Raw genomic sequence first — 24,269 nt, forward strand, 5'->3', positions numbered from 1 at the left:
GAAGGGAAGGGAAGGGAAGGGAAGGGAAGGGAAGGGAAGGGAAGGGAAGGGAAGGGAAGGGAAGGGAAGGGAAGAAAAAAGAAGAGAAAAGAAGAGAGAAGGGAAGGGAAGGGAAGGGAAGGGAAGGGAAGGGAAGGGAAGGGAAGAGAGAAGAGAAGAGAAGAGAAGAGAAGAGAAGAGAAGAGAAGAGAAGAGAAGAGAAGAGAAGAGAAGAGAAGAGAAGAGAAGAGAAGAGAAGAGAAGAGAAAAAAGAAAAGAAAAGAAAAGAAAAGAAAAGAAAAAAAAAGTGTCACTCAAGACCAACAATGAGAACGCAAATAGTCCTAGGGTCCTACCTTGCTGTGCTGCGTTTTAGAATAGTGATAGAAGAACATATTGAACTCCTTCGCAGCTTCATCCTTCAGCTCATAAACTCCATGGCCTGAAACACCCGGTCTTCTGAACAGACATAAAAGAAACAAATAAGCAGTTTGAATGGAGAGGAAAGGGCGGATTTGAGCGATATCGTGACGCTTGAATTGACGGGACTTGGCGACGGATTTGAGTACGTGGATGGAATGAGAGAGATAAGTTGAGAATAACGATGATGACGATGATGGTATCTGTTAAGTGCTTATTATGTGCCAAGCACCGTTCTAAGCGCTGGGGTAGATACAAGGTAATCAGGTGGGGCTCACATGGGGCTCACGGTCTTCATCCCCATTTTACAGATGAGGGAACTGAGGCACAGAGAGCTCTGTTGTATGGTACTCTCCCAAGCGCTTATCCTCGGGTCGACTCCATCTCTTTAGCCGGCTCTTTTCCTTCCTCTCCAGACCCAACTCCTCCTTTGGTTTGATCAATCGATCACTCCTATTTATTGAGCGCTTACTGTTTGCAGAGTACCATACTAAGTGCTTGGTACAACAGAGCTCCCTGTGCCTCAGTTCCCTCATCTGTAAAATGGGGATGAATAATGTGAGCCCCCCGTGGGACAACCCGATTACCCTGTATGTACCCCAGCGCTTAGAATGGTGCTTGGCACATAGTAAGCGCTTAACAAATGCCATCATCATTATCCACAACTTATCTGTCATTCATTCATTCAGTCGTATTTATTGAGCACTAACTGTGTGCAGAGCACTGTACTAAGCGCTTGGGAAGTACAAGATGGTAACATATAGAGACGGTCCCTACCCAACAGCGGGCTCTCATTCCACCCACATGAATGGGAAGCCAAGCAAACATCACCCAACAGTTGCTCCGATCAGAGTCTGGTCCCTCCCAGAGCGTATCCGGGAAGTTCAAAGTTTCCATCATCGATCTGCTCCTTTCCCTCCAACACTATGGAACATGCCACTGTTTTACTAGGTAGCTCGTCCGGGGCTTTAGGGAAGGAGTGTGTGAGGATTGGAGCAAAGGAGATGCAACTGAGGAAGACATCTGCAGGTGACCTGCATTGCCGCTCTGTAGATGCCCAGGGCTTCACAGAACTCTACACTTTCACATTATCCTCGAATCAGCTGTCTCAGTTAACCCTCGTATTCAATCTGCCTACCTTCACGTGGCTAAAAAGTCTTCCCTTTCCTCTCCATCCAAATATCTAACATCCTGATTCGCTCATTCATTCAATCATATTTCTTCAGCGCGTACGCTAAGAACCCGGGGAAGTACGGAGGTCACGGGTTCAGATCCCAGCGCCGCCAACTGTCAGCTGTGTGACTTTGGGCAAGTCACTTCACTTCTCTGGGCCTCAGTTCCCTCAGCTGGAAAATGGGGATTCATTCATTCATTCATTCAACTGTATTTATTGAGTGCTTACTGTGTGCGGATCACTGTGCTAAGCGCTTGGGAAGTCCAAGTTGGCAACATCTAGAGACAGGCCCTACCCAACAGCGGGCTCACAGTCTAGAAGGGGGAGACGGACAACAAAACAAAACATAGTAGCAAAATAAAATAAATAGAACATGTACAAGTAAAATAGAGTAATAAATCTGTAGAAACATATATACATTATACACAGATGCTGTGGGGAGGGGAAGGAGGTAAGGTGGGGGGGATGGGGAGGGGGAGAGGAAGGAGGGGGCTCAGTCTGGGGCAAGCCCTTACTGTGTGTCAAGCACTGTTCTAAGGATCGGGGTAGATACAAAATAGAAAAACAGTGTAGCTTAGGGATAGAAAGGATGATAATAATAATAGATCCCAAGGCCAGAGAGTCAGAAGGACCTGGGTTCTAATTCCAAGACTGTGAGCCCCCCGTGGGACAACCTGATCACCACGTAACCTCCCCAGCGCTTAGAACAGTGCTTTGCACAGAGTAAGCGCTTAATATGGCAATAAAGAGCGACAATCCCTGCCCACAACGAGCTCATAGTCTGGGGGTAGAGGAGGGAGGGGAGGGAGACAGACATCAATACAGAAAAACAGACATCAATATAACTAAATTACATTACAGATATATACCTAAAGTGCTGTGGGGTGAGAATACTGGGGGACGGGGAGAGGGAGCAAGTCAGTGTGACACGGAAGGGAGTGGGAGACGAGGAAAAGTGGGGCTTAGTCTGGGAAGGCCTCTTGGAGCAGACGGGCCTTCAGTAAGGCTTTGGAGCAGGGGAGAGTAATTGTCTCCGGGATCGGCGGAGGGAGGGAATACCAGGCCAGAGGTAGGATGCAGATCAGGGGTCGGAGGTGAGGCAGGTGAGATGGAGGAACGGTGAGAAGGTCAGCACGGGAGGAGTGACGTGGCAGGCTGGGTTGTAGAAGGAGAGACGTGAAGTGAGGTAGGAGGGGGCGAGGTGATGGCGTGATCTGCCTACTTCCCATATAATAATAATAATGATGGCATTTATAAAGCGCTTACAATGCGCAAAGCACTGTTCTAAGCGCCGGGGAGGTTACAAGGTGATCCGGTTGTGCCACGGGGGGCTCACAGTCTTCATCCTCATTTTCCAGATGAGGGAACTGAGGCCCAGAGAAGTGAAGTGACTTGCCCCAAGTCACCCAGCTGACAACTGGCGGAGCCAGGATTTGAATCCCCGACTTCTGACTCCAAAGCCCGGGCTCTTTTCACGGAGCCACGCTGCTTCTCTATAATAATATTAATAATGGCATTTATTAAGTGCTTACTATGTGCAAAGCACTGTTTTAAGCGCTGGGGAGGTTACAAGGTGACCAGGTTGTCCCACGGGGAGCTCACAGTCTTAATCCTCATTTTAACTGAGGTAACTGTTGAGGTAACTGAGGCCCAGAGAAGTGAAGTGACTTGCCCAAAGTCACACAGCTGACAATTGGCGGAGCCAGGATTTGAACCCATGACCTCTGACTCCAGAGCCCCGGCTCTTTCCACTGAGCCATGCGGCTTCTCAATCTACTACTATTCATTTCAAATTCTGCTCATGCATCCTAATGAAAGTCCATCTTAAACGGTGGTAAATTTATTTCTAATAATTGACTGATCTCAAGATAATTTACTCCTCCGCTAACCAAATACATTCCACACGAACTACAAGGTAGATGTGCTGATTGATACTACTACTACTACTAATAATAATGGCATTTATTAAGCGCTCACTACGTGCAAAGCACTGTTCTAAGCACTGGGGAGGTTACAAGGTGATCAGGTTGTCCCAGGGGGGCTCCCAGTCTTCATCCCCAGATAAGGGAACTGAGGCCCAGAGAAGTGAAGTGACTTGCCCAAAGTCACCCAACTGACAAGTGGCGGAGCCGGGATTTGAACCCATGACCTCTGACTCCAAAGCTCTTTCCACTGAGCCACGCTGCTTCTCAATCTACTACGATTCATTCCAAATTCCGCTCATGCTTCCTAATGAAAGTCCATCTTAAACGGTGGTAAATTTATTTCTAATAATTGACCGACCTCAAGATAATTTACTCCTCCGCTAACCAATCAAGTACATTCCACACGAACTACAAGGGAGACGTGCTAATTGCTACTACTAATAATAATGATAATAATAATAATGGCATGTATTAAGCGCTTACTGTGTGCAAAGCACTGTTCTAAGCGCTGGGGAGGTTACAAGGTGATCAGGCTGCCCACGGGGAGCTCCCAGTCTTAATCCTCATTTTCCAGATGAGGGAACTGAGGCCCAGAGAAGTGAAGTGACTTGCCCAAAGTCACCCGGCTGACAAGTGGCGGAGCCGGAATTTGAACCCACGACCTCTGACTCCAAAGCCCCGACTCTTTCCACTGAGCCACGCTGCTTCTCAATTTACTACGATTCATTCCAAATTCCGCTCCTGCTTCCTAATGAAAGTCCATCTTAAACGGTGGTAAATTTATTTCTAATAATTGACCGATCTCAAGATAATTTACTCCTCCGCTAACCAATCAAGTACAACCCACACGAACTACAAGGGAGATGTGCTACTTGCTACTAAGTACTTACTTGAATGTGGCCACTCTGTCGATCACTTGATCCAAGCCCGTTTCATTGTTCTCCTGTTGAAATGAGAAGTCGTTTTGTGAAAATGATTTTGCCTTTGAAGAATGTCTTTCTTCGGAGCAGTACGAGGGAACTTTCAAAACGAAAGTCTAAAACCGTACCCCAGCTTTCAACTACCCAGTGATACACACAGCCCGGGATATATATCCATATATCCGGTACATATATATATATATATATATATCGATATAAGAATATCGCTTCTCGGCCACTTGTCTGCTGTGACCTAATCAATCGGCCACATTTCCAGTGCTCAGGACAGTGCTCTGCACATAGTAAGCACTTATTAAATGTCGTTATTGTTATTATTATTATTAGTACTGAGTGCTCACTGCATGCAAAGCACTGTACAAAGCATTTGGGAGAGTCGGTAGATCTGTGGCTTGGCGGAAAGAGCACGGACGTCGGAGTCGGAAGTCGCGGGTTCTTACCCCGGCTCCGCCGCTTGTCATCTGGGTGACTTTGGAAATAAGGCGACCGAAAAACAGCACACACCGCAGATGCCGAGGGAAACATACTCACGTTCTCCGGCAAAGCCTTGGCGATGGCACTGTGAGCCATGGGCTCAATGCAGAGCAGGTGGATAATTTCGCGCGTGACAACCTCTTCTTTGCTCACATTCCCCACTCCGGGCACGTACCGCTCCCCTGATGTCAAGAGCAAGAAACAGGGACGGCACTCACACCCACGGACACGTGATTACGAGGCAGGGACGGGGCAAGGCTTATTAACGTCTTCGTTGGTTTCAAATCGTGGCTCGGTGGAAAGAGCCCGGGCTTTGGAGTCAGAGGTCAGGGGTTCGAATCCCAGCTCCTTCAACTGTCAGCTGTGTGACTTTGGGCAAGTCGCTTCACTTCTCTGGGCCTCAGTTCCCTCACCTGAAGACTGCGAGCCCCCCGTGGGACGACGTGATCACCTTGTAACCTCCCCAGCGCTTAGAACAGTGCTTTGCACATAGTAAGTGCTTAATAAATGCCATTATTATTATTATTATTGTTAAATCAGAAATCTGAGGTGGGACAAAGCGAGAAGACTCTCGGCGGGGCTCAGTGGAAAGAACCCGGGCTCGGGAGCCAGAGGTCGTGGGTTCTCATCCTGGCTCTGCCACTTTTCATTCATTCATTCAATCGTATTTACTGAGCGCTTACTGTGTGCGGAGCACTGTACTGAGCGCTTGGGAAGCACAAGTTGGCAACATCTAGAGACGGTCCCTACCCGACAGCGGGCTCACAGTCTAGAAGGGGGAGACAGACAACAAAACAAAACATATTAACCAAATAAAGGGAAAGAGCACGGGCTTGGGAGACAGAGGTCATGGGTTCAGATCCACCAATTGTCAGCTGTGTGACCTTGGGCAAGTCACTTAACTTCTCTGTGCCTCAGGGACCGCATCTGTAAAATGGGGGTGAAGACTGTGAGCCCCCCGTGGGACAACCCGATCACCTTGTAGCTTCTCCAGCGCTCAGAACAGTGCTTTGCACATAGTAAGCGCTTAACAAATGCCATTATTACTATTATCATTATTATTAAAATAATCCACTTGTCAGCCGGGTGACTTTGGGCAAGTCATTTAACTTCTCCGGGCCTCGGTTCCCTCATCTGGAAAATGGGGATGAAGACTGGGAGCCCCCCGTGGGACAATCTGATCACCCTGTAATCCCCCGCACAGTGCTTAGAACAGTGCTTCAATCAATCGATCAATCGTATTTATTGAGCACTAACTGTGTGCAGAGCACTGTACTAAGCGCTTGGGAAGTACAAGTCGGCAACATATAGAGACAGTGGGCTCACAGTCAGTGCTTCGCATATAGTGCTTTACAAATGCCATCATTATTATTATTATTGAATGAGGGGAGGGAGGGGGAAAGTCTGAAAACGTGGTAGGGTTCTCCCACTTTTACATCAGGGAGATTTTGGCCACAAAATCTCTCTTAAATTCCAATATTTTCCAAGAAGACAAAAACGTTCTGGGAAGAGAGAACTCGTGTTTGAATCGGATACTCTGGCCTCATCGCCCTGTTTCGATCGGCTATTTCTTCCCTTCCTCTCTCTCCAATCCTTTCTTCCTGTACTGCTGGCCCTTCTCTGCCACCTCTCAGAAATAATAATAATAATAATAATAATAATAATAATAATAATGGTATCTGTTAAGCGCTCACTATGTGCCAAGCACTGTCCTAAGGACTGGGGTAGCTACAAGGTAAAATTAAATATTTTGAAAAGCCCCAATGCAGACACGCTTTAAAAATAAGCAGTGGGCCAAATGGCTTAACCGTTAGGTGAACAGATTGTACTTCCCAAGTGCTTAGTCCAGGGCTCTGCACATAGTAAGCGCTCAATAAATATGACTGAATGAATGAATGAATCACTCAATAGTATGTATTAAGTGTCCACTGTTTGCCGCGCGCTGTACTAAACGCTTGAAAGAGTATAACAGCGTGGTTCAGTGGAAAGAGCCCGGGCTTGGGAGCCGTAGGTCATGGGTTCGAATCCCAGCTCCACCGCCGGTCAGTTAGGTGACTTTGGGCAAGTCACTTCACTTCTCTATGCCTCAGTTCCCTAATCTGGAAAATGGGGGTGAAGACTGTGAGCCCCCCGTGAGACAACCTGATCATCTTGTAACCTCCCCAGCACTTAAAACAGTGCTTTGCACATAGTAAGCGCTTAATAAATGCCATTATTATTATTATTATCTCAGCACCCGGAACCGTTTTTGTGTGGCAAACCATCTTGAGTGGTTTTTATCCTCCCCGGCACTTAGAACGGTGCTTTGAGCGTAGTAAGTGTTTAATAAATGCCATCATTATTATCATTATTATTATAGGGACAGTCTCTAGATGATGCCAACTTGTACTTCCCAAGCGCTTAGTACAGTGCTCTGCACACAGTAAGCGCTCAATACGATTGAATGAATGAATCCACATATAATAATAATAATGGCATTTGTTAAGCACTTACTATGGGCAAAGCACTATTCTAAGCACTGGGGGACACAAGGAAATCAGGTTGTCCCACGGGGGGAACTGAGGCCCAGCGAATAATAATAATAATAATGATATTTATTAAGCACTTACTATGCCCCAAGCACTGTTCTAAGCACTGGGGGACACAAGGAAATCAGGTTACCCCATGGAGGGGCTCACAGTCTTAATCCCCATTTTACAGATGAGGTAACTGAGGCCCAGAGAATAATAATAATAATAATGGTATTTGTTAAGCGCTTACTATGTGCAATGCACTGTTCTAAGCGCTGGGGGATACAAGGCGATCAGGTTGTCCCACATGGGGATCACAGTTTTAATCCCCATTTCTCCAGATGAGGTCACTGAGGCCCAGGGAAGTGAAGTAACTTGCCCAAAGTCACCCAGCTGACAAGTGGCGGAGTAGGAATTCGAACCCATGACCTCTGACTCCAAAGCCCGCACTATTTCCACTGAGCCACGCTTGGTTCTTCCCTCCTCCCAGCCCCACAACACTTATGTATATAACTGTACTTTATTTGTCTTGCCGTCTGTCTCCCCTCCTCTAATAATAATACTAATAATGATGGCATTTATTAAGCGCTTACTACGTGCCAAGCACTGTTCTAAGCGCCAGGGAGGTTACAAGGTGATCAGGTTGTACCACGAAGGGGCTCACGGTCTTAATCCCCATTTTATAGATAGGGAACTGAGGCCCAGAGAATAACAGTAATAATAATAATGGCATTTATTAAGCACTTACTATGTGCAAAGCACTGTTCTAAGCGCCGGGGAGGTTACAAGGTGATCAGGTTGTCCTACGGGGGGGGCTCACAATTTTAATCCCCATTTTACAGATGAGGGAACTGAGGCCCAGAAAAGAATAATAATAATAAAAATGGCATTTAATAAGCGCTTACTATGTGCAAAGCACTGTTCTAAGCGCCGGGGAGGTTACAAGGTGATCAGGTTGTCCCACGGAGGGGCTCACAGTCTTAATCCCCATTTTACAGATGAGGGAACTGAGGCCCAGAGAAGAATAATAATAATAATAAAAATGGCATTTATTAAGCACTATGTGCAAAGCACTGTTCTAAGCACTGGGGAGGTTACAAGGTGATCAGGTTGTCCCATGGGGGGCTCACAGTCTTCATCCCCATTTTACAGATGAGGGAACTGAGGCACAGAAAAGTGAAGTGACTCGCCCAGTGTCACAGAGCTGACAATTGGCGGAGCCGGGATTTGAACCCATGACCTCTGACTCCAAAGCCTGTGCTCTCTCCGCTGAGCCACAGCGCTTCTCTAGACTGTGAGCTTGTTGTTGGCAGGGAATGTGCCTGTTTATCATTGTACTGTGTTTTCCCGAGCGTTCAGTACAGTGCTCTGCACACAGTAAGCGCTCAATAAATACGAGTGAATGACTTGCCCAGGGTCCAACGGCAGACATGGGGTGGATCCAGGATTCGAACCCAGGCCACGCTCTCTCCGCTTCTCCGAGCGATCACGTAACGAAGCACCGAGGCGTCTCAAACTACTCCGATCGCAGACTAACAGTCGGCATTAATGGGAGAAAGTCCCGCCAACACCGTTCCTCCCCCCAAAAGGCTCCATGTCATAAAATACTGTCACTGTCCAGAGAAATTCTTCGTTCAGTACAGTGCTCTGCACACAGTAAGCGCTCAACAAATACAAGTGAATGACTTGCCCGGGGTCAAGCAGCAGACATGGGGTGGATTCAGGATTCAAACCCAGGCCACGCTCTCTCCGCTTCTCCGAGCGATCACGTAACGAAGCACCGAGGCGTCTCAGACTATTCTGATCGCGGACTAACAGTCGGCATTAATGGAAGAAAGTCCCGCCAACAACGTTCCTTCCCCTAAAAGGCTCCATGTCATGAAATACTGTCATTGTCCAGAGAAATTCTTCGTTCAGTACAGTGCTCTGCACACATTAAGTGCTCAATAAATACGAGTGAATGACTTGCGCAGGGTCAAGCAGCAGACATGGGGCGGAATAAGGATTCGAACCCAGGCCACGATCTCTCCGCTTCTCCGAGCGATCACGTACTGAAGCACCGAGGCGTCTCAGACTACTCTGATCGCAGGCTAACAGTCGGCATTAATGGGAGAAAGTCCCGCCAACAACATTCCTCCCCCCAAAAGGCTCCGTGTCATAAAATACTGTCATTGTCCAGAGAAATTCTTCGTTCAGTACAGTGCTCTGCACACATTAAGTGCTCAATAAATACGAGTGAATGACTTGCGCAGGGTCAAGCAGCAGACATGGGGTGGATTCAGGATTCGAACCCAGGCCACGCTCTCTCCGCTTCTCCGAGCGATCATGTAACGAAGCACTGAGGCGTCTCAAACTACTCCGATCGCAGACTAACAGTCGGCATTAATGGGAGAAAGTCCCGCCAACAACGTTCCTCCCCTCAAAAGGCTCCATGTCATAAAATACTGTCACTGTCCAGAGAAATTCTTCGTTCAGTACAGTGCTCTGCACACAGTATGCGCTCAATAAATAAAAGTGAATGACTTGCCCAGGGTCAAGCAGCAGAGATGGGGCGGATTCAGGATTTGAACCCTGGCCACACTCTCTCCGCTTCTCCGAGCAATCACGTAACGAAGCACCGAGGCGTCTCAGACTATTCTGATCGCGGACTAACAGTCGGCATTAATGGGAGAAAGTCCCGCCAACGACGTTCCTCCCCCCAAAAGGCTCCATGTCCTAAAATACTGTCATTGTCCAGAGAAATTCTTACCCACGACATAGATGAGCACCTGCAGCATTTCTTCGATTAACGTCTTATACTGCTTATTCTGATCCTGCAATATCCAGAGAGGAGACAATCAGGTGAGACATCCGACAAAGGTGCTCGACGGCCCCAGCCCACTTGCGCCGACATTTTCAAAGCCGTGTGCGACGGGGGAACGGGGATCACGGCAGCAGCGGCGGTTGCGCTTCCCACGGGGCTGCTGCGTCCTCCTGGGCTCCCCGTGAATAATAATGATGATGATGATGATGATGATGGCATTTGTTAAGTGCTTACTATGTGCAAATTTGCCAATTTGTACTTCCCAAGCGCTTAGTACAGTGCTCTGCACACAGTAAGCGCTCAATAAATACGATTGATGATGATGATGATGATGATGATGCAAAGCAGTGTTCTAAGCGCTGGGGAGGATACAAGCTGATCAGGTTGTCCCACTTGGGGCTCACAGTCTTCATCCCCATTTTCCAGATGAGGGAACTGAGGCTCAGGGAAGTGAAGTGACTTGCCCAAGGTCACACAGCAGACATGGGATGGAGCTGGGACTCGAACCCATGACCTCTGACTCCAAAGCCCGGGCTCTTTCCACTGAGCCACGCTGCGCCCGGAGGCCAGGACTCCGGGGTTCGGCAAGAAGGGAAGCAGCGGAGAGGAGGAGAGAAGACGGTTGCGTCGCCGCTGCTCCCGGCGACCTCGAGGTCGCCACGCTCCCGGAGACGCCGCTGCTGGGAAGCTGGGCCGGGGAACCCCCTCCCGTCACCCGCCCTGGCTGGAAAGCTTCCTGGGATCAGACGGGAAGTAGCGTAGTTTAGCGGAGAGGGCGCGAGACTGGGAGTCGGAGGACCCGGCTTCTAAATCCCAGCTCTGCCGCTCGTCCGCCGCGTGACCTTGGGCGAGTCCCAACTTCTCTAGGCCTCGCTTTCCTCGTCTGGAAAAGGGGGATTCAATACCCCGTTCAATTCAAATCGCGAGAAGCGGCGGGGCTCAGTGGAAAGAGCCCGGGCTTGGGAGTCAGAGGTCATGGGTTCGAATCCCAGCTCTGCCGCTCGTCCGCCGTGTGACCTTGGGCAAGTCACAACTCCTCTAGGCCTCACTTTCCCCATCTGGAAAAGGGGGATTCAGTACCCCGTTCAATTCAAAACATGAAAAGCAGCGTGGCTCAGTGGAAAGAGCCCAGGCTTGGGAGTCAGAAGTCGTGGGTTCGAATCCCGGCTCTGCCACTTGCCTGCTGGGGGACTTCGGGCAAGTCACTTCACTTCTCTGGGCCTCAGTGACCTCATCTGTAAAACGGGGATGAAGACTGAGAGCCCCACGTGGGACGACCTGATCGCCTTGTATCCCCCAGCGCTTAGAACAGTGCTTTGCACATAATAAGCGCTTAATAAATGCCATCATCATTATTATCATCATTGTTATTAGTATTAATAATGATAATGATAATAATAATAACTGCTCTCCCTCCTACTTAGACTGTCAGTGCCATGTGGGACAGCAACTGTGTCTGACCTTGCATCTACCCCATCGCTTAGTACAGTTCTGGGCACATAGTAAGCACTTACAAAATATGATTTAAGAAAAAAAGGCACCTCTCTCCACCTACGACTGGAGGCACGTGTGACAATCGGTTATTCGGTGGAATGTCTCATTATGGCACATGAATTTGCTTTGAAATTTTGACCCCATATTCTAATCGCTGGCAAAATACCCGAAAGACCATCAGCCCCGTGTGGGCCAGCAGCTGTGTCTGACCTGGCTAGCTTGCATCCATCCCATCGCTTAGTACAGTGCTTGGCACATAGTAAGCACTTACAAAATGCGATTTAAAAAAAAACGGCACCTCTCTCCACCTACGACTGGAGGCATGTGTTACAATCGGTTATTCGGTGGAATGCCTCAATACGGCACATGAATTTGCTTTGAAATTTTGACCCCATATTCTCATCGCTGGCAAAATACCCGAAACAGTGTGAGAGTAACAAACTACAAATGGGTAGAGCTGTTTCTCCAAAACCGGAGGAAACTTGAAGCCGTTTCTTTGCGAGTGCTTATCCTGTTCTTTACCTGGTCTTTGGTGGGCACTGTCTTCTGAAAAACCTCAACAAGTTCGTATCTCTGGAGCACCAGCAAGAGGAAACGGTTTGGTTCCATCAGTGATGCACCAATCTGCCGGGAAAGCCAACAGCATTACTTGGCGCCACATTCCTCTTCCCCAAATCCAGCGAGAGTCTGTTTCTGAGCTAATTTCCAGATGTATCGGCGAGCGAGTCCGGGAATAACTCCAATCGGATCGCTTCGCGACTCAGCCTTAGCAGTGACTCAGAATTAAACCAAACTTGGGACCCACTGCGGTCAGAATAACGACAACTTAAGAGGCTAATATGGGGCGACATATCAGCGATAACTGAAAAGTGATTCTACAGCATTACTTGGCGCCACATTCCTCTTCCCCAAATCCAGGGAGAGTCTGTTTCTGAGCTAATTTCCAGACATATCGGCGAGCGAGTCTGGGAATAACTCCAATCGGATCGCTTCGCGACTCAGCCTTAGTGGTGACTCAGGATTAAACCAAATTTGGGACCCACTGCGGTCAGAATAACGACAACTTAACAGGCTAATGTGGGGCGACATATCAGCGATAATTGAAAAGTGATTCTACAGCATTACTTGGCGCCACATTCCTCTTCCCCAAATCCAGCGAGAATCTGTTTCTGAGCTAATTTCCAGACGTATCGGCGAGCGAGTCCGGGAATAACTCCAATCGGATCGCTTCGCGACTTCAGCCTTAGCGGTGACTCAGGATTAAACCAAACTTGGGATCCACTGCGGTCAGAATAACGACAATTTAAGAGGCTAATACGGGGCGACATATCAACGATAATTGAAAAGTGATTCTACAGCACTACTTAGCGCCACATTCCTCTTCCCCAAATCCAGCGAGAATCTGTTTCTGAGCTAATTTCCAGACATATCGGCGAGCGAGTCCGGGAATAACTCCAATCGGATCGCTTCATGACTCAGCCTTAGCGGTGACTCAGGATTAAACCAAACTTGGGATCCACTGCGGTCAGAATAACGATAACTTAAGAGGCTAATATGGGGCGACATATCAGCGATAATTGAAAAGTGATTCTACCTGAAGCATGATGATGTCTTTATCATACATCTCCTCTCGGCATTTAACGTCTTGGTAATAAAACACCTGGAAGAAAAATAATGGAAAGTTCACAGAAGCACACTTTTCACAACTAAATAATAATAATAATAATAATAATAATAATAATAATGGCATTTATTAAGCTCTTACTACGTGCAACACACTGTTCTAAGCGCTGGGGAGGTTACAAGTTGATCGGGCTGTCCCTCGTGGGGCTCCCAGTCTTCATCCCCATTTTAAAGATGAGGTAACTGAGGCACAGAGAAGTTAAGTGACTAGCCCAAAGTCACCCAGCTGACAAGCGGCAGAGCTGGGATTTGAACCCATGACCTCTGACTCCAAAGCCACGGTGCTTCTCACTACTAAATCAATCACAACAATTTTTTTTTTAATTGCTCATTGGGAAACAAGGCTCTAACCAATTGAGAGCGGAATACTTCCACCATGTCACAAATAGGAATGACCTAAGAATAACTCCCCACTAGACTGTACGTTCCTTGTGGTCCACCAACTCTGTCGTATTTTTTTGTAATTTTTTATACCTCCTTCCCCTCCCCACAACACCTGTATATATGTATATATATATTTGTACATATTTATTACTTTATTTATTTATTTTACTTGTACATATTTATTCTACTTATTAGTTTTGTCATCTGTCTCCCCCTTCTAGACTGTGAGCCCGCTGTTGGGTAGGGACCGTCTCTATATGTATGTTTGTACAGATTTACGACTCTATTTGACTTGTACCTATTTACAGATTCTATTTATTTTATTTTGTTAATGTTTTGTTTTGTCGTCTGTCTCCCCCTTCTAGACTGTGAGCCCGCTGTTGGGTAGGGACCGTCTCTATATACGTTTGTACAGATTTATGACTCTATTTATTTGACTTGTACCTATTTACATATTCTATTTATTTTGTTAATATGTTTTCTTTTATCGTCTGTCTCCCCCTTCTAGACTGTGAGCCCACTGTTAGGTAGGGACCGTCTCTATATATATGTTTATACAAATTTATTACTCTATTTATTTGACGTACATATTTACATATTCCATTCATTTTATTTTGTTAATATGTTTTGTTTTGTCATCTGTCTCCCCCTTCTAGACTGTGAGCCCGCTGTTGGGTAGGGACCGTCTCTATATATGTTTGTACAAATTTATGACTCTATTTATTTGACTTGTACCTATTTACATATTCTATTTATTTTGTTAATATGTTTTCTTTTATCATCTGTCTCCCCCTTCTAGACTGTGAGCCCGCTGTTAGGTAGGGACCGTCTCTATATATATATATGTTTTACAGATTATGACTCTATTTACTTGACTTGTACATATTTACATATTCTATTTATTTTATTTTGTTAATATGTTTTGTTTTGTCATCTGTCTCCCCCTTCTAGACTGCGAGCCTGCTGTTGGGTAGGGACCGTCTCTATATGTATGTTTGTACAGATTTACGACTATTTATTTGACTTGTACCTATTTACATATTCTATTTATTTTCTTTTGTTAATATGATTTGTTTTGTTGTCTGTCTCCCCCTCCTAGACTGTGAGCCCGCTGTTGGGGAGGGACCGTCTCTATATATATGTTTGTACAGATTAATGACTCTATTTATTTGACTAGTACATATTTATTCTGTTTATTTTATTTTGTCAATATCTTTTGTTTTGTCATCTGTCTCTCCCTTCTAGACCGTGAGCCCACCGTTGGGTAGGGGCCATCTCTATATGTATGTTTGTACAGATTTATGACTATTTATTTGACTTGTACCTATTTACATATTCTATTTATTTTGTTAATATGTTTTGTTTTGTCGTCTGTCTCCCCCTTCTAGACTGTGAGCCCGCTGTTGGGTAGGGACCGTCTCTATACATATGTTTGTACAGATTTATGACTCTATTTGACTTGTGCCTATTTACATATTCCATTTATTTTGTTAATATGTTTTGTTTTGTTGTCTGTTTCCCCCTTCTAGACTGTGAGCCTGCTGTTGGGTAGGAACCGTCTCTACATATATGTTTGTACAGATTTATGACTCTATTTGACTTGTACCTATTTACATAGTCTATTCATTTTATTTTGTTAATATGTCTTGTTTTGTTGTCTGTCTCCCCCTTGTAGACTGTGAGCCCGCTGTTGGTTAGGGACCGTCTCTATATATATGTTTGTACAGATTTATGACTCTATTTACTTGACGTACATATTTACATATTCTATTTATTTTATTTTGTTAATATGTTTTGTTTTGTCGTCTGTCTCCCCCTTCTAGACTGTGAGCCCGCTGTCGGGTAGGGATCGTCTCTATATGTTGCCAACTTGTACTTCCCAAGCGCTCAGTACAGTGCTCTGCACACAATAACCGCTCAATGAATACGGCAACGAATGAATTTTGCGAATGATGTGCATTTAACTTTAATTCTATTTCTTCTGATGACTTGACAGCCGTCCACATGTTTGGTTTTGTTGTCCGTCTCCCTCTCCTAGGCCGGAAGCCCGTCGTCGGGTAGGGGCCGTGTCTAGATGTTGGCGACTTGGACTTCCCATTCATTCAATCGTATTTATTGAGCGCTTACTGTGGGCAGAGCACTGTACTGAGCGCCTGGGAAGTCCAAGTCGGCACCTTCTAGAGACGGTCCCTACCTGACAACGGAAGAGCTTAGTCCAGTGCTCCGCACACGGTAAGTGCTCGACGAATACGATTGAATGAATGAATGACTGAACTCTGTTATAGTACACTCTCCCCCAAGTGCTTAGTAATAATCATAATAATGGTGCTATTTAAGCGCTTACTATATTCATTCATTCATTCAATTGTATTTATTGAGCGCTTACTGCGTGCAGAGCACTGTACTAAGCGCTTGGGAAGTCCAAGTCGGCAACATTTAGAGACAGTCCCTACCTGACAGCGGGCTCACAGTCTAGAAGAGTGGGCTCTCGGTTGACTGCTGCAAGAAGCAGCGTAGCCGAGTGGGCCTAGGAAGCGGGAGACCTGAGTTGTAATCGCACCTCGGCCGCCCGCCTGCTGCGTGACCTTGGGCGAGTCGCTTAACCTCTCTGTGCCTCAGTTTCCGCACCTGTACAACGGGGATGAAATGACCTCTTCTCCCTCCCATTTGGGCTGAGAGTCCCTGTTGGCACTGTACCGTCTCCGGTGGGTACGATTATCGTTTCGCTTCCTCGCCCCCTCCTGTGGCCCAGGTCAACAGGCTCGGCACGCGTTTGCGCGGAGCCGGAAACGCCTACGTAAGAACGTCCGAGCCGATCTCGCGTTACCTGGCTGATCAGAGAAAGGCCGTTCCGACGCCACATCTCGGCCCCAACCTGGGCGACCAGAACCAGGCAGCGCAACGGATATTCTATCAGCAACTCCACCTGGAAATCCTCCTTCAACAACCAGAGAAATAAATTAGTCCCACCGCCTCTCGCCAGTCAACGGCTTCGGGAAACGGAAGGAAGGGTCCGGGGGGAGAAACGCCAACTTGTAACACGTGAAAAGAGAGACCCACTTCCGGGGGCACACCAAAGGGGCAAGCCCGGCTCCCCGGAGTAAACTTATCGGAAGACAAAAATGTCGTGTGCGGCAACGGCATCGCTGCGTAATGAGAAAATGTAGTGCAAGGAGATCAATTCCTAGGATCTAGAAATTCCCAAGTATGGTTACACCCATCTCCGTGTTTCGTTTCATCGTCTGTCTCCCCCTTCTAGGCCGTGAGTCCGCTGTCGGGTAGGGACCGTCTCTATACGTTGCCGACTTGGACTTCCCAAACGCTTAGTACGGTGCTCTGCACACAGTAAGCGCTCAATAAATACGACTGACTGAAGGAATGCTTTAGCAGTAGTTTTCTGAAAGCGAGACCTTCTAGTGTAAGATTCAAAGGCGCCTCAGTTCTCATACAAAAGAAATCAACCAGGATTTGGGAATCCTGATACCTATTTAGGAAATAGTTTCTGCAAGTGGGAATTTCTAGGATAAGATTCAAACGACAGAAACACTACAACATTAATCAACCAGGATCTGGGAAGCCCGATACCTATTTAGGAAATAGTTTCTGCAAGTGGGAATTTCTGGGGTAAGATTCAAACGACAGAAACACCACAACATTAATCAACGAGGATCCGGGAATCCCGATACCTATTTAGGAAATAGTTTCTGCAAGTGGGACTTTCTAGGATAAGATTCAAATGACAGAAACACCACAACAGTAATCAACCAGGATCTGGGAATCCCAATACTCATTTTCTGCAAGTGTTACATTCTAGGATAAGATTCAAACGACAGAAACACTACAACATTAATCAACCAGGACTTGGGAATCCTGATACCTATTTAGGAAATAGTTTCTGCAAGTGGGAATTTCTAGGATAAGATTCAAACGACAGAAACACCACAACAGTAATCAACCAGGACTTGGGAATCCTGATACCTGTTTAGGAAATAGTTTCTGCAAGTGGGAATTTCTAGGGTAAGATTCAAATGACAGAAACACTACAACATTAATCAACGAGGATCTGGGAATCCCGATACCTATTTAGGAAATAGTGGGACTTTCTAGGATAAAATTCAAACGACAGAAACACTACATTAATCAACCAGGACTTGGGAATCCCGATACCTATTTAGGAAATAGTTTCTGCAAGTGGGAATTTCCAGGATAAGATTCAAAGCGGCCTCAACTGTCATCTAAAGTGGGGTCCGCGGGCCCTACGGTAAGAAAAAATCACGTCCCCGTCAACAGCCAATCCTTCCAACGTCGCCTCGCTTTCCATCCAGGAGGACCCGCGTTTCGGAAGGACGTCTGAATCCCCCGGCGACGTTCCTTCCGGATCACGCTTCGTCCTCCCAGCTGAAGATCCCGAAAGTCAGTCGAGTTGAAGACTGGGTAAAAGCCACATTTCGAAGCGATGCTTACCAGGGACACGAATTCCTGCAGTCTTGAAATGGCTCCTCTCCTGCTTAAGCGCACGTGAAGACCTAGCCCCAGGACGAGAAGGAGGACGGAATCACATCCACAGACCGAACCGCTTCCGCTCCCGTTCGGGACGGGCTAACGGAAAATGAAAGGAGACGCTTACCGGCTAGCGTCCTGGAGAGGGGCAGATGGATGCTGACAGGATCTGTAGACACCCTGAACGGCTTGTTTTCCAAAGTGTGGCCACACAGGTGAGTGACTGACCTGTCTCCTGAAAAGCTGCCAGGGCTACACTTCAGAACGGCCTTGTGGCATTCCTTGTAAGCCTCCAATAAGAGTTGCTCCTACGATAAAGACGCGATTTGGAACAAAAACAGGGCAGCTACGTCGATCAATCCTCCTTCCCCTCCCCATCGCCCCCGCCTTAACTCCTTCCCCTCCCCACAGCAACTGTATATATGTATATATGTCTGTATGTATTTATTACTCTATTTATTTTATTTGTACATACTTATTCTATTTATTTTACTTTGTTAATATGTTTTGTTTTGTTGTCTGTCTCCCCTTTCTAGACTGTGAGCCTGCTGTCGGGTAGGGACCGTCTCTAGATGTTGCCAACTTGGACTTCCCAAGCGTTTAGTACAGCGCTCTGCACACAGTAAGCACTCAATAAATACGATTGAATGAATGAATGAATATATGTTTGTACGTATTTATTACTCGATTTATTTATTTTATTTGTACATACTTACTCTATTTATTTCATTTTGTTAATATGTTTTGTTTTGTTGTCTGTCTCCCCCTTCTAGACTGTGAGCCTGCTGTCGGGTAGGGACCGTCTCTATATGTTGCCAACCTGGACTTCCCAAGCGTTTAGTACAGCGCTCTGCACACAGTAAGCGCTCAATAAATACGACTGAATGAATGAATATATGTTTGTACGTATTTATTACTCGATTTATTTATTTATTTTATTTGTACATATTTATTCTATTTATTTTATTTTGTTAATATGTTTTGTTTTGTTCTCTGTCTCCCCCTTCTAGACCGTGAGCCCGCTGTTGGGTAGGGACCATCCCTATATGTTGCCGACTTGGACTTCCCAAGTGCTTAGTCCAGTGCTCTGCACACGGGAAGCGCTCAATAAATACAATTGAATGAATGAATGAATGAACTACAGGTGGCTAGAAGAGGTGTTGGGATTTTTTTCCCCCTTATTTTACGAGAATATTCCCCCAGAAAATTCTGGCTTTGGGTCAAGGCGTGAGCCCGTTGTTGGGGAGGGACTGTCTCTACATGTTGCCAAATTGGACTTTCCAAGCGCTTAGTAATAATAATAATAATAATAATAATAATAATAATAATAATGATAGCGGTACTTGTTAAGTGCTTATTATGTGCCAAGCACTGCTCTAAGCGCTGGGGAGGTTACAAGGTGATCTCACAGACTTCATCCCCATTTTCCAGATGAGGGAACTGAGGCACAGAGAAGTGAGGTGACCTGCCCCAAGTCACATGGCTGACAAACGGCGGAGCCGGGATTTGAACCCATAATAATAATAGTAATGATGGCATTTATTAGGCGCTTACTATGTGCAAAGCACTGTTCTAAGCGCTGGGGAGATTACAAGGTGATCAGGTCGTCCCACGGGGGGCTCACAGTCTTCATCCCCATTTTCCAGATGAGGGAACTGAGGCCCAGAGAAGTGAAGTGACTTGCCCCAAGTCACATGGCTGACAAGTGGCGGAGCCGGGATTTGAACTCCAAACCCCGGGCTCTTTCCACTGCGTCACTATTTCATTCATTCATTCAATCGTATTTATTGAGCGCTTACTGTGTGCAGAGCACTGTATTGAGCACTTGGGAAGCACAAGTTGGCATAGTTTCAGCCCGTTGGCAGAGCAGCTCCTCGCGAATGTGGCCAGAAGGCCAACTGACTCCCGCCACGCTGACTTACGTGGCAAGCGCACCATTCTTGGAACATCAGTAGAATGTTCTTCAGCTGCATCTGGATGGTGATGGCGGCCTCCCAGTCCGGATCCAGTTCGATGTGCTGCCCAATCTGCCTTCTGATCTCTTCCATTCCCTACGGGAGAGAAGCCAGACTGGGCAACCGCGCTGCTGCTGCTGCTGCTGCAAATTACCAGTTGGACTGAGGGGATGAGGGCAGAGGACGCAGACGCCCTTTGACCCAGGGCAGGGAAAACCTCTGCCCTCCTTCCTGACCCCGTGAGGAAAACGGTTGGACCGAGGGGATGAGGACAGAGGCCACAGACTGCCTTCGACCCAAGGCAGGGAAAACCTCTGCCCTCCTTCCTGACCCCGTGAGGAAAACGGTTGGACCAAGGGGATGAGGGCAGAGGACGCAGACTCCCTTCGACCCAAGGCAGGGAAAACCTCTGCCCTCCTTCCTGACCCTGTGAGGAAAATGGTTGGACCGAGGGGATGAGAGCAGAGGAGGCAGACTCCCTTCGACCCAAGGCAGGGAAAACCTCTGCCCTCCTTCCTGACCCCGAGAGGAAAACGGATGGACCGAGGGGATGAGGGCAGAGGCCACAGACTGCCTTCGATCCAAGGCAGGGAAAACCTCTGCCCTCCTTCCTGATCCCGTGAGAGAGAGGAAGCCTACTCCTGGAGGAGCGGGCAGGCTGAAAGATGGGCTCGACTACTAATAATAGTATTATTATTATACTAATAACAGTATAGTATTATACTATACTATAATGATGGCATGTATTAAGCGCTTACTATGTGCCAAGCACGACAGTGTAGAACTACACTGGCCCACTGTTGGGTAGGGATCGTCTCTATATGTTGCCAACTTGGACTTCCCAAGTGCTTAGTACAGTGCTCTGCACACAGTAAGCGCTCAATAAATACGACTGAGTGAATGAACTACACGAGAAGCAGCTTGGCTCAGTGGAAAGAGCCAGAGGTCACGGGTTCAAATCCCGGCTCCGCCAATTGTCAGCTGGGTGACTTGGGGCAAGTCACTTCACTTCTCTGGGCCTCAGTTCCCTCATCTGGAAAATGGGGGTGAAGAATGGGAGCCCTCCATGGGACGACCTGATCCCCAGTGCTTAGAACAGTGCTCTGCACAGAGTAAGCCCTTAATAAATGCCATTATTATTATTACGACGCCGGGGCCTCAGAACGGCCAAGTCAACCATCGCTCTCTCTCCCATCACCCCGGCAACACAGAAGCCCCAATCCGTGCTGAAGCGGTACAGCAGTCGGCAATCCGCACAAGGGAAAACCGTGCCTGGAGCGCTGAAAACCCGTTTACGCGCGAACTCTCAGATGGTTCAATTTAGCTGGCTAAGATGTAGTTAGTTCTTGCCTTTTCCCCTCTTTGGATGGTGAACCCCTTGGGGCCAGGGAGCATGTTTTAACTCCAAGTATCCTCTCACGTGCTTAATATAGTACTTCAGGAGCTGTAAATGCTTTTATTTAATACTGCTGCTCCCAAAAGGCCAACCCACGGAGCCATGTGGGCTGATTGCGCCCAAGGGCTGGCCCTGGGAGAGTTTGGCTTCCGTCCGTCTCTTAGACCTTAACTCCCCGGGAGGGTTACTGTGAGGCTCAGGGTTTGGCTTTCATCCATCTCTTAGACATTAACTGCAACAGAGACGGGAGACGCGGGAAGAAGGAACTCGGTCGGAACGAAAAGACAGAGGATGAGGCTGGGAGGGGAGAAAGGCACTGGTTGCCATGCGCGTGGTAAAAAAAAATAAGTGATGAAGGGCCATTCGTCAGGTGCTTGGCTTAACATTAGTCAAACCAAGTTACCCAGAGGTGGCCCCTGATCACCGGAAGTACGCAGCCTAAAAAATAGATCAGCATAGATATAAAAAAAGCCCCAAACACCAAACAAGCAGATCCAAGGCGATAAAAACAGAAAGTCGCACATCAGAGTTCTGTGCCTGACCCTTCCGATGACTTTCTCACTACTTAAAGCCACGATCCGGGTCTGGTTGCTATGGCAACCAGCACAGACGGGTCCTCCCCTTTCGCATCCAGGCTTCTGGTCAACTCCCCGTCGGCCCCGACGAGTCTACTTTCTGCCTTCTCCGTGTCTACTGTTATCCCGGGGAGCAGATGCCACTAGAAACGGTCCCCCGCGGCCCCAATCGGGGGCTTCTCAACCCGTTCCTTCCTCATCCGAAACTGTGAGGGAGTTACCGGGAATCAGAAACCCATCTTTCGGTTATCCGATCTCCAAGCCGTCATCGCTCTCCACCTAAAAAACGTTTTTAAAATCCTCTGGTGAAGAGAAGACCGGTGAGAGCGGGCCGGCGTGGGAAAAAAATGGAACGTGGCAGACAGGAAAATGCCTGGAGAATTTTCATTAATGAAGAGAATATGTACCTGCATGCATGCGAGAATCTTCAAAAAAGATCGAAAGCCTTCGAGAAACTGACTCCTCAGCCGGTCGGTCCATACCGGGGGTTTGCTGATCAGTATGTATCTGTTCAGGAGAGAGGGGGGTGTCTCAGATAGGCACCGAATGGAACAACAACTGGACGAATCGGGAGTTCGTTTTAAAACTCACACTCGGCAGACTTCCAACAACTAATCAAGGTGACTTTTACCGGATTAGACCTAATGAACCATCAAAACGACAGAGCCGCCCTACGTGGACGCTCTTTTAAATCTTTAATAATAGAGCGGGTCAGAAACCGCGGGGCGAAAAGGACAGCAAGGAATACAACCCAAAAGGCTCGGGGTCGGATTCTCAGAATGGGCTTTCCGACTGAAGTTCTACAGTCTTCGACGACAGTTCCATGAAAGATACACATTCACGTTGACAAAACTTAAGAGGATCTACCGGCATATGTATAAAGGTTTGTACATATTTATTACTCTATTTATTTATTCATTTTACTTGTACGTATTTATTCTATTGATTTTATTTGGTTTATATGTTTTGTTGCGTATCTCCGCTTTCTAGACTGAGCCCACTGTCGGGTAGGGACCGTCTCTATTTGTTGCCAACTTGGACTTCCCAAGCGCTTAGTACAGTGCTCTGCACACAGTAAGCGCTCAATAAATACGACAGAATGAATGAATGAATACGCAAAGGGAGATGATGCATTGTGTCCTGGGTACTGAATGAAGGCGTCTTTTAAGGACTGCTTCTGCTCTATAATAATAATAATAATAATGATGGCATTTATTAAGCGCTTAGTATGTGCAAAGCACTATTCTAAGCGCTGGGGAGGTTACAAGGTGATCAGGTTGTCCCACGGAGGGCTCACAGTCTTCATCCCCGTTTTACAGATGAGGGAACTGAGGCGCAGAGAATAATAATAATGATGGCATTTATAAAGCGGTTAGTATGTGCCGAGCACTGCTCTAAGCAGTGAAAGGGGGGAATATAAAGTAATCAGGGTTGTCCCACGTGGGGCTCACAGTCTTCATCCCCGTTTTACAGATGAGGGAACTGAGGCGCAGAAAATAATAATAATGATGGCATTTATAAAGCGCTTACTATGTGCCAAGCACTGTTCTAAGCGGTGGATGGGGAAATATAAAGTAATCAAGGTTGTCCCATGTGGGGCTCATGGTCTTAATCCCCGCTTTACAGATGAGGGAACTGAGGCACGGAGAATAACAATAATGAGGGCATTTATAAAGCACTTACTATGTGCCAAGCACTGTTCTAAGTGGTGGAAGGGGGGAATATAAAGTAATCCAGGTTATCCCATGTGGGGCTCACGGTCTCAATCCCCGTTTTACAGATGAGGAAACTGAGGCGCAGAGAATAATAATAATGATGGCATTTATAAAGCACTTACTATGTGCCAAGCACTACTCTAAGCGATGGAAGGGGGGAATATAAAGTAATCAAGGTTGTCCCACGTAGGGCTCACAGTCTTAATCCCTGTTTTACAGATGAGGGAACTGAGGCACAGAGAATAATAATGATGATGGCATTTATAAAGCACTTACTCTGTGCCAAGCACTGTTCTAAGCGGTGGAAGGGGGGAATATAAAGTAACCAAGGTTGTCCCATGGTC

At 47.0% G+C, this 24,269-nt stretch overlaps 1 protein-coding gene across 1 annotated transcript in view; it reads right to left on the reverse strand.

The window, feature by feature from the left end:
- Window positions 1-24,269, reverse strand: part of UBR1 (ubiquitin protein ligase E3 component n-recognin 1) — a 143,806-nt gene that overhangs the window by 63,354 nt on the left and 56,183 nt on the right. Inside the window, exons 13-23 of the mRNA XM_038740970.1 lie at window positions 22,618-22,717; window positions 20,207-20,335; window positions 18,412-18,592; window positions 18,249-18,310; window positions 16,612-16,722; window positions 13,312-13,377; window positions 12,240-12,341; window positions 10,170-10,233; window positions 4,968-5,092; window positions 4,389-4,441; window positions 336-438 (exon numbers count right to left, since the gene is read on the reverse strand). Coding sequence (XP_038596898.1) covers window positions 336-438; window positions 4,389-4,441; window positions 4,968-5,092; window positions 10,170-10,233; window positions 12,240-12,341; window positions 13,312-13,377; window positions 16,612-16,722; window positions 18,249-18,310; window positions 18,412-18,592; window positions 20,207-20,335; window positions 22,618-22,717 — 1,096 coding nt within the window. The remainder of the gene's footprint in view (window positions 1-335; window positions 439-4,388; window positions 4,442-4,967; window positions 5,093-10,169; window positions 10,234-12,239; window positions 12,342-13,311; window positions 13,378-16,611; window positions 16,723-18,248; window positions 18,311-18,411; window positions 18,593-20,206; window positions 20,336-22,617; window positions 22,718-24,269) is intronic.

Source organism: Tachyglossus aculeatus, assembly GCF_015852505.1.
Source record: "Tachyglossus aculeatus isolate mTacAcu1 chromosome 12 unlocalized genomic scaffold, mTacAcu1.pri SUPER_6_unloc_1, whole genome shotgun sequence".
Lineage (NCBI taxonomy): Eukaryota > Metazoa > Chordata > Mammalia > Monotremata > Tachyglossidae > Tachyglossus > Tachyglossus aculeatus.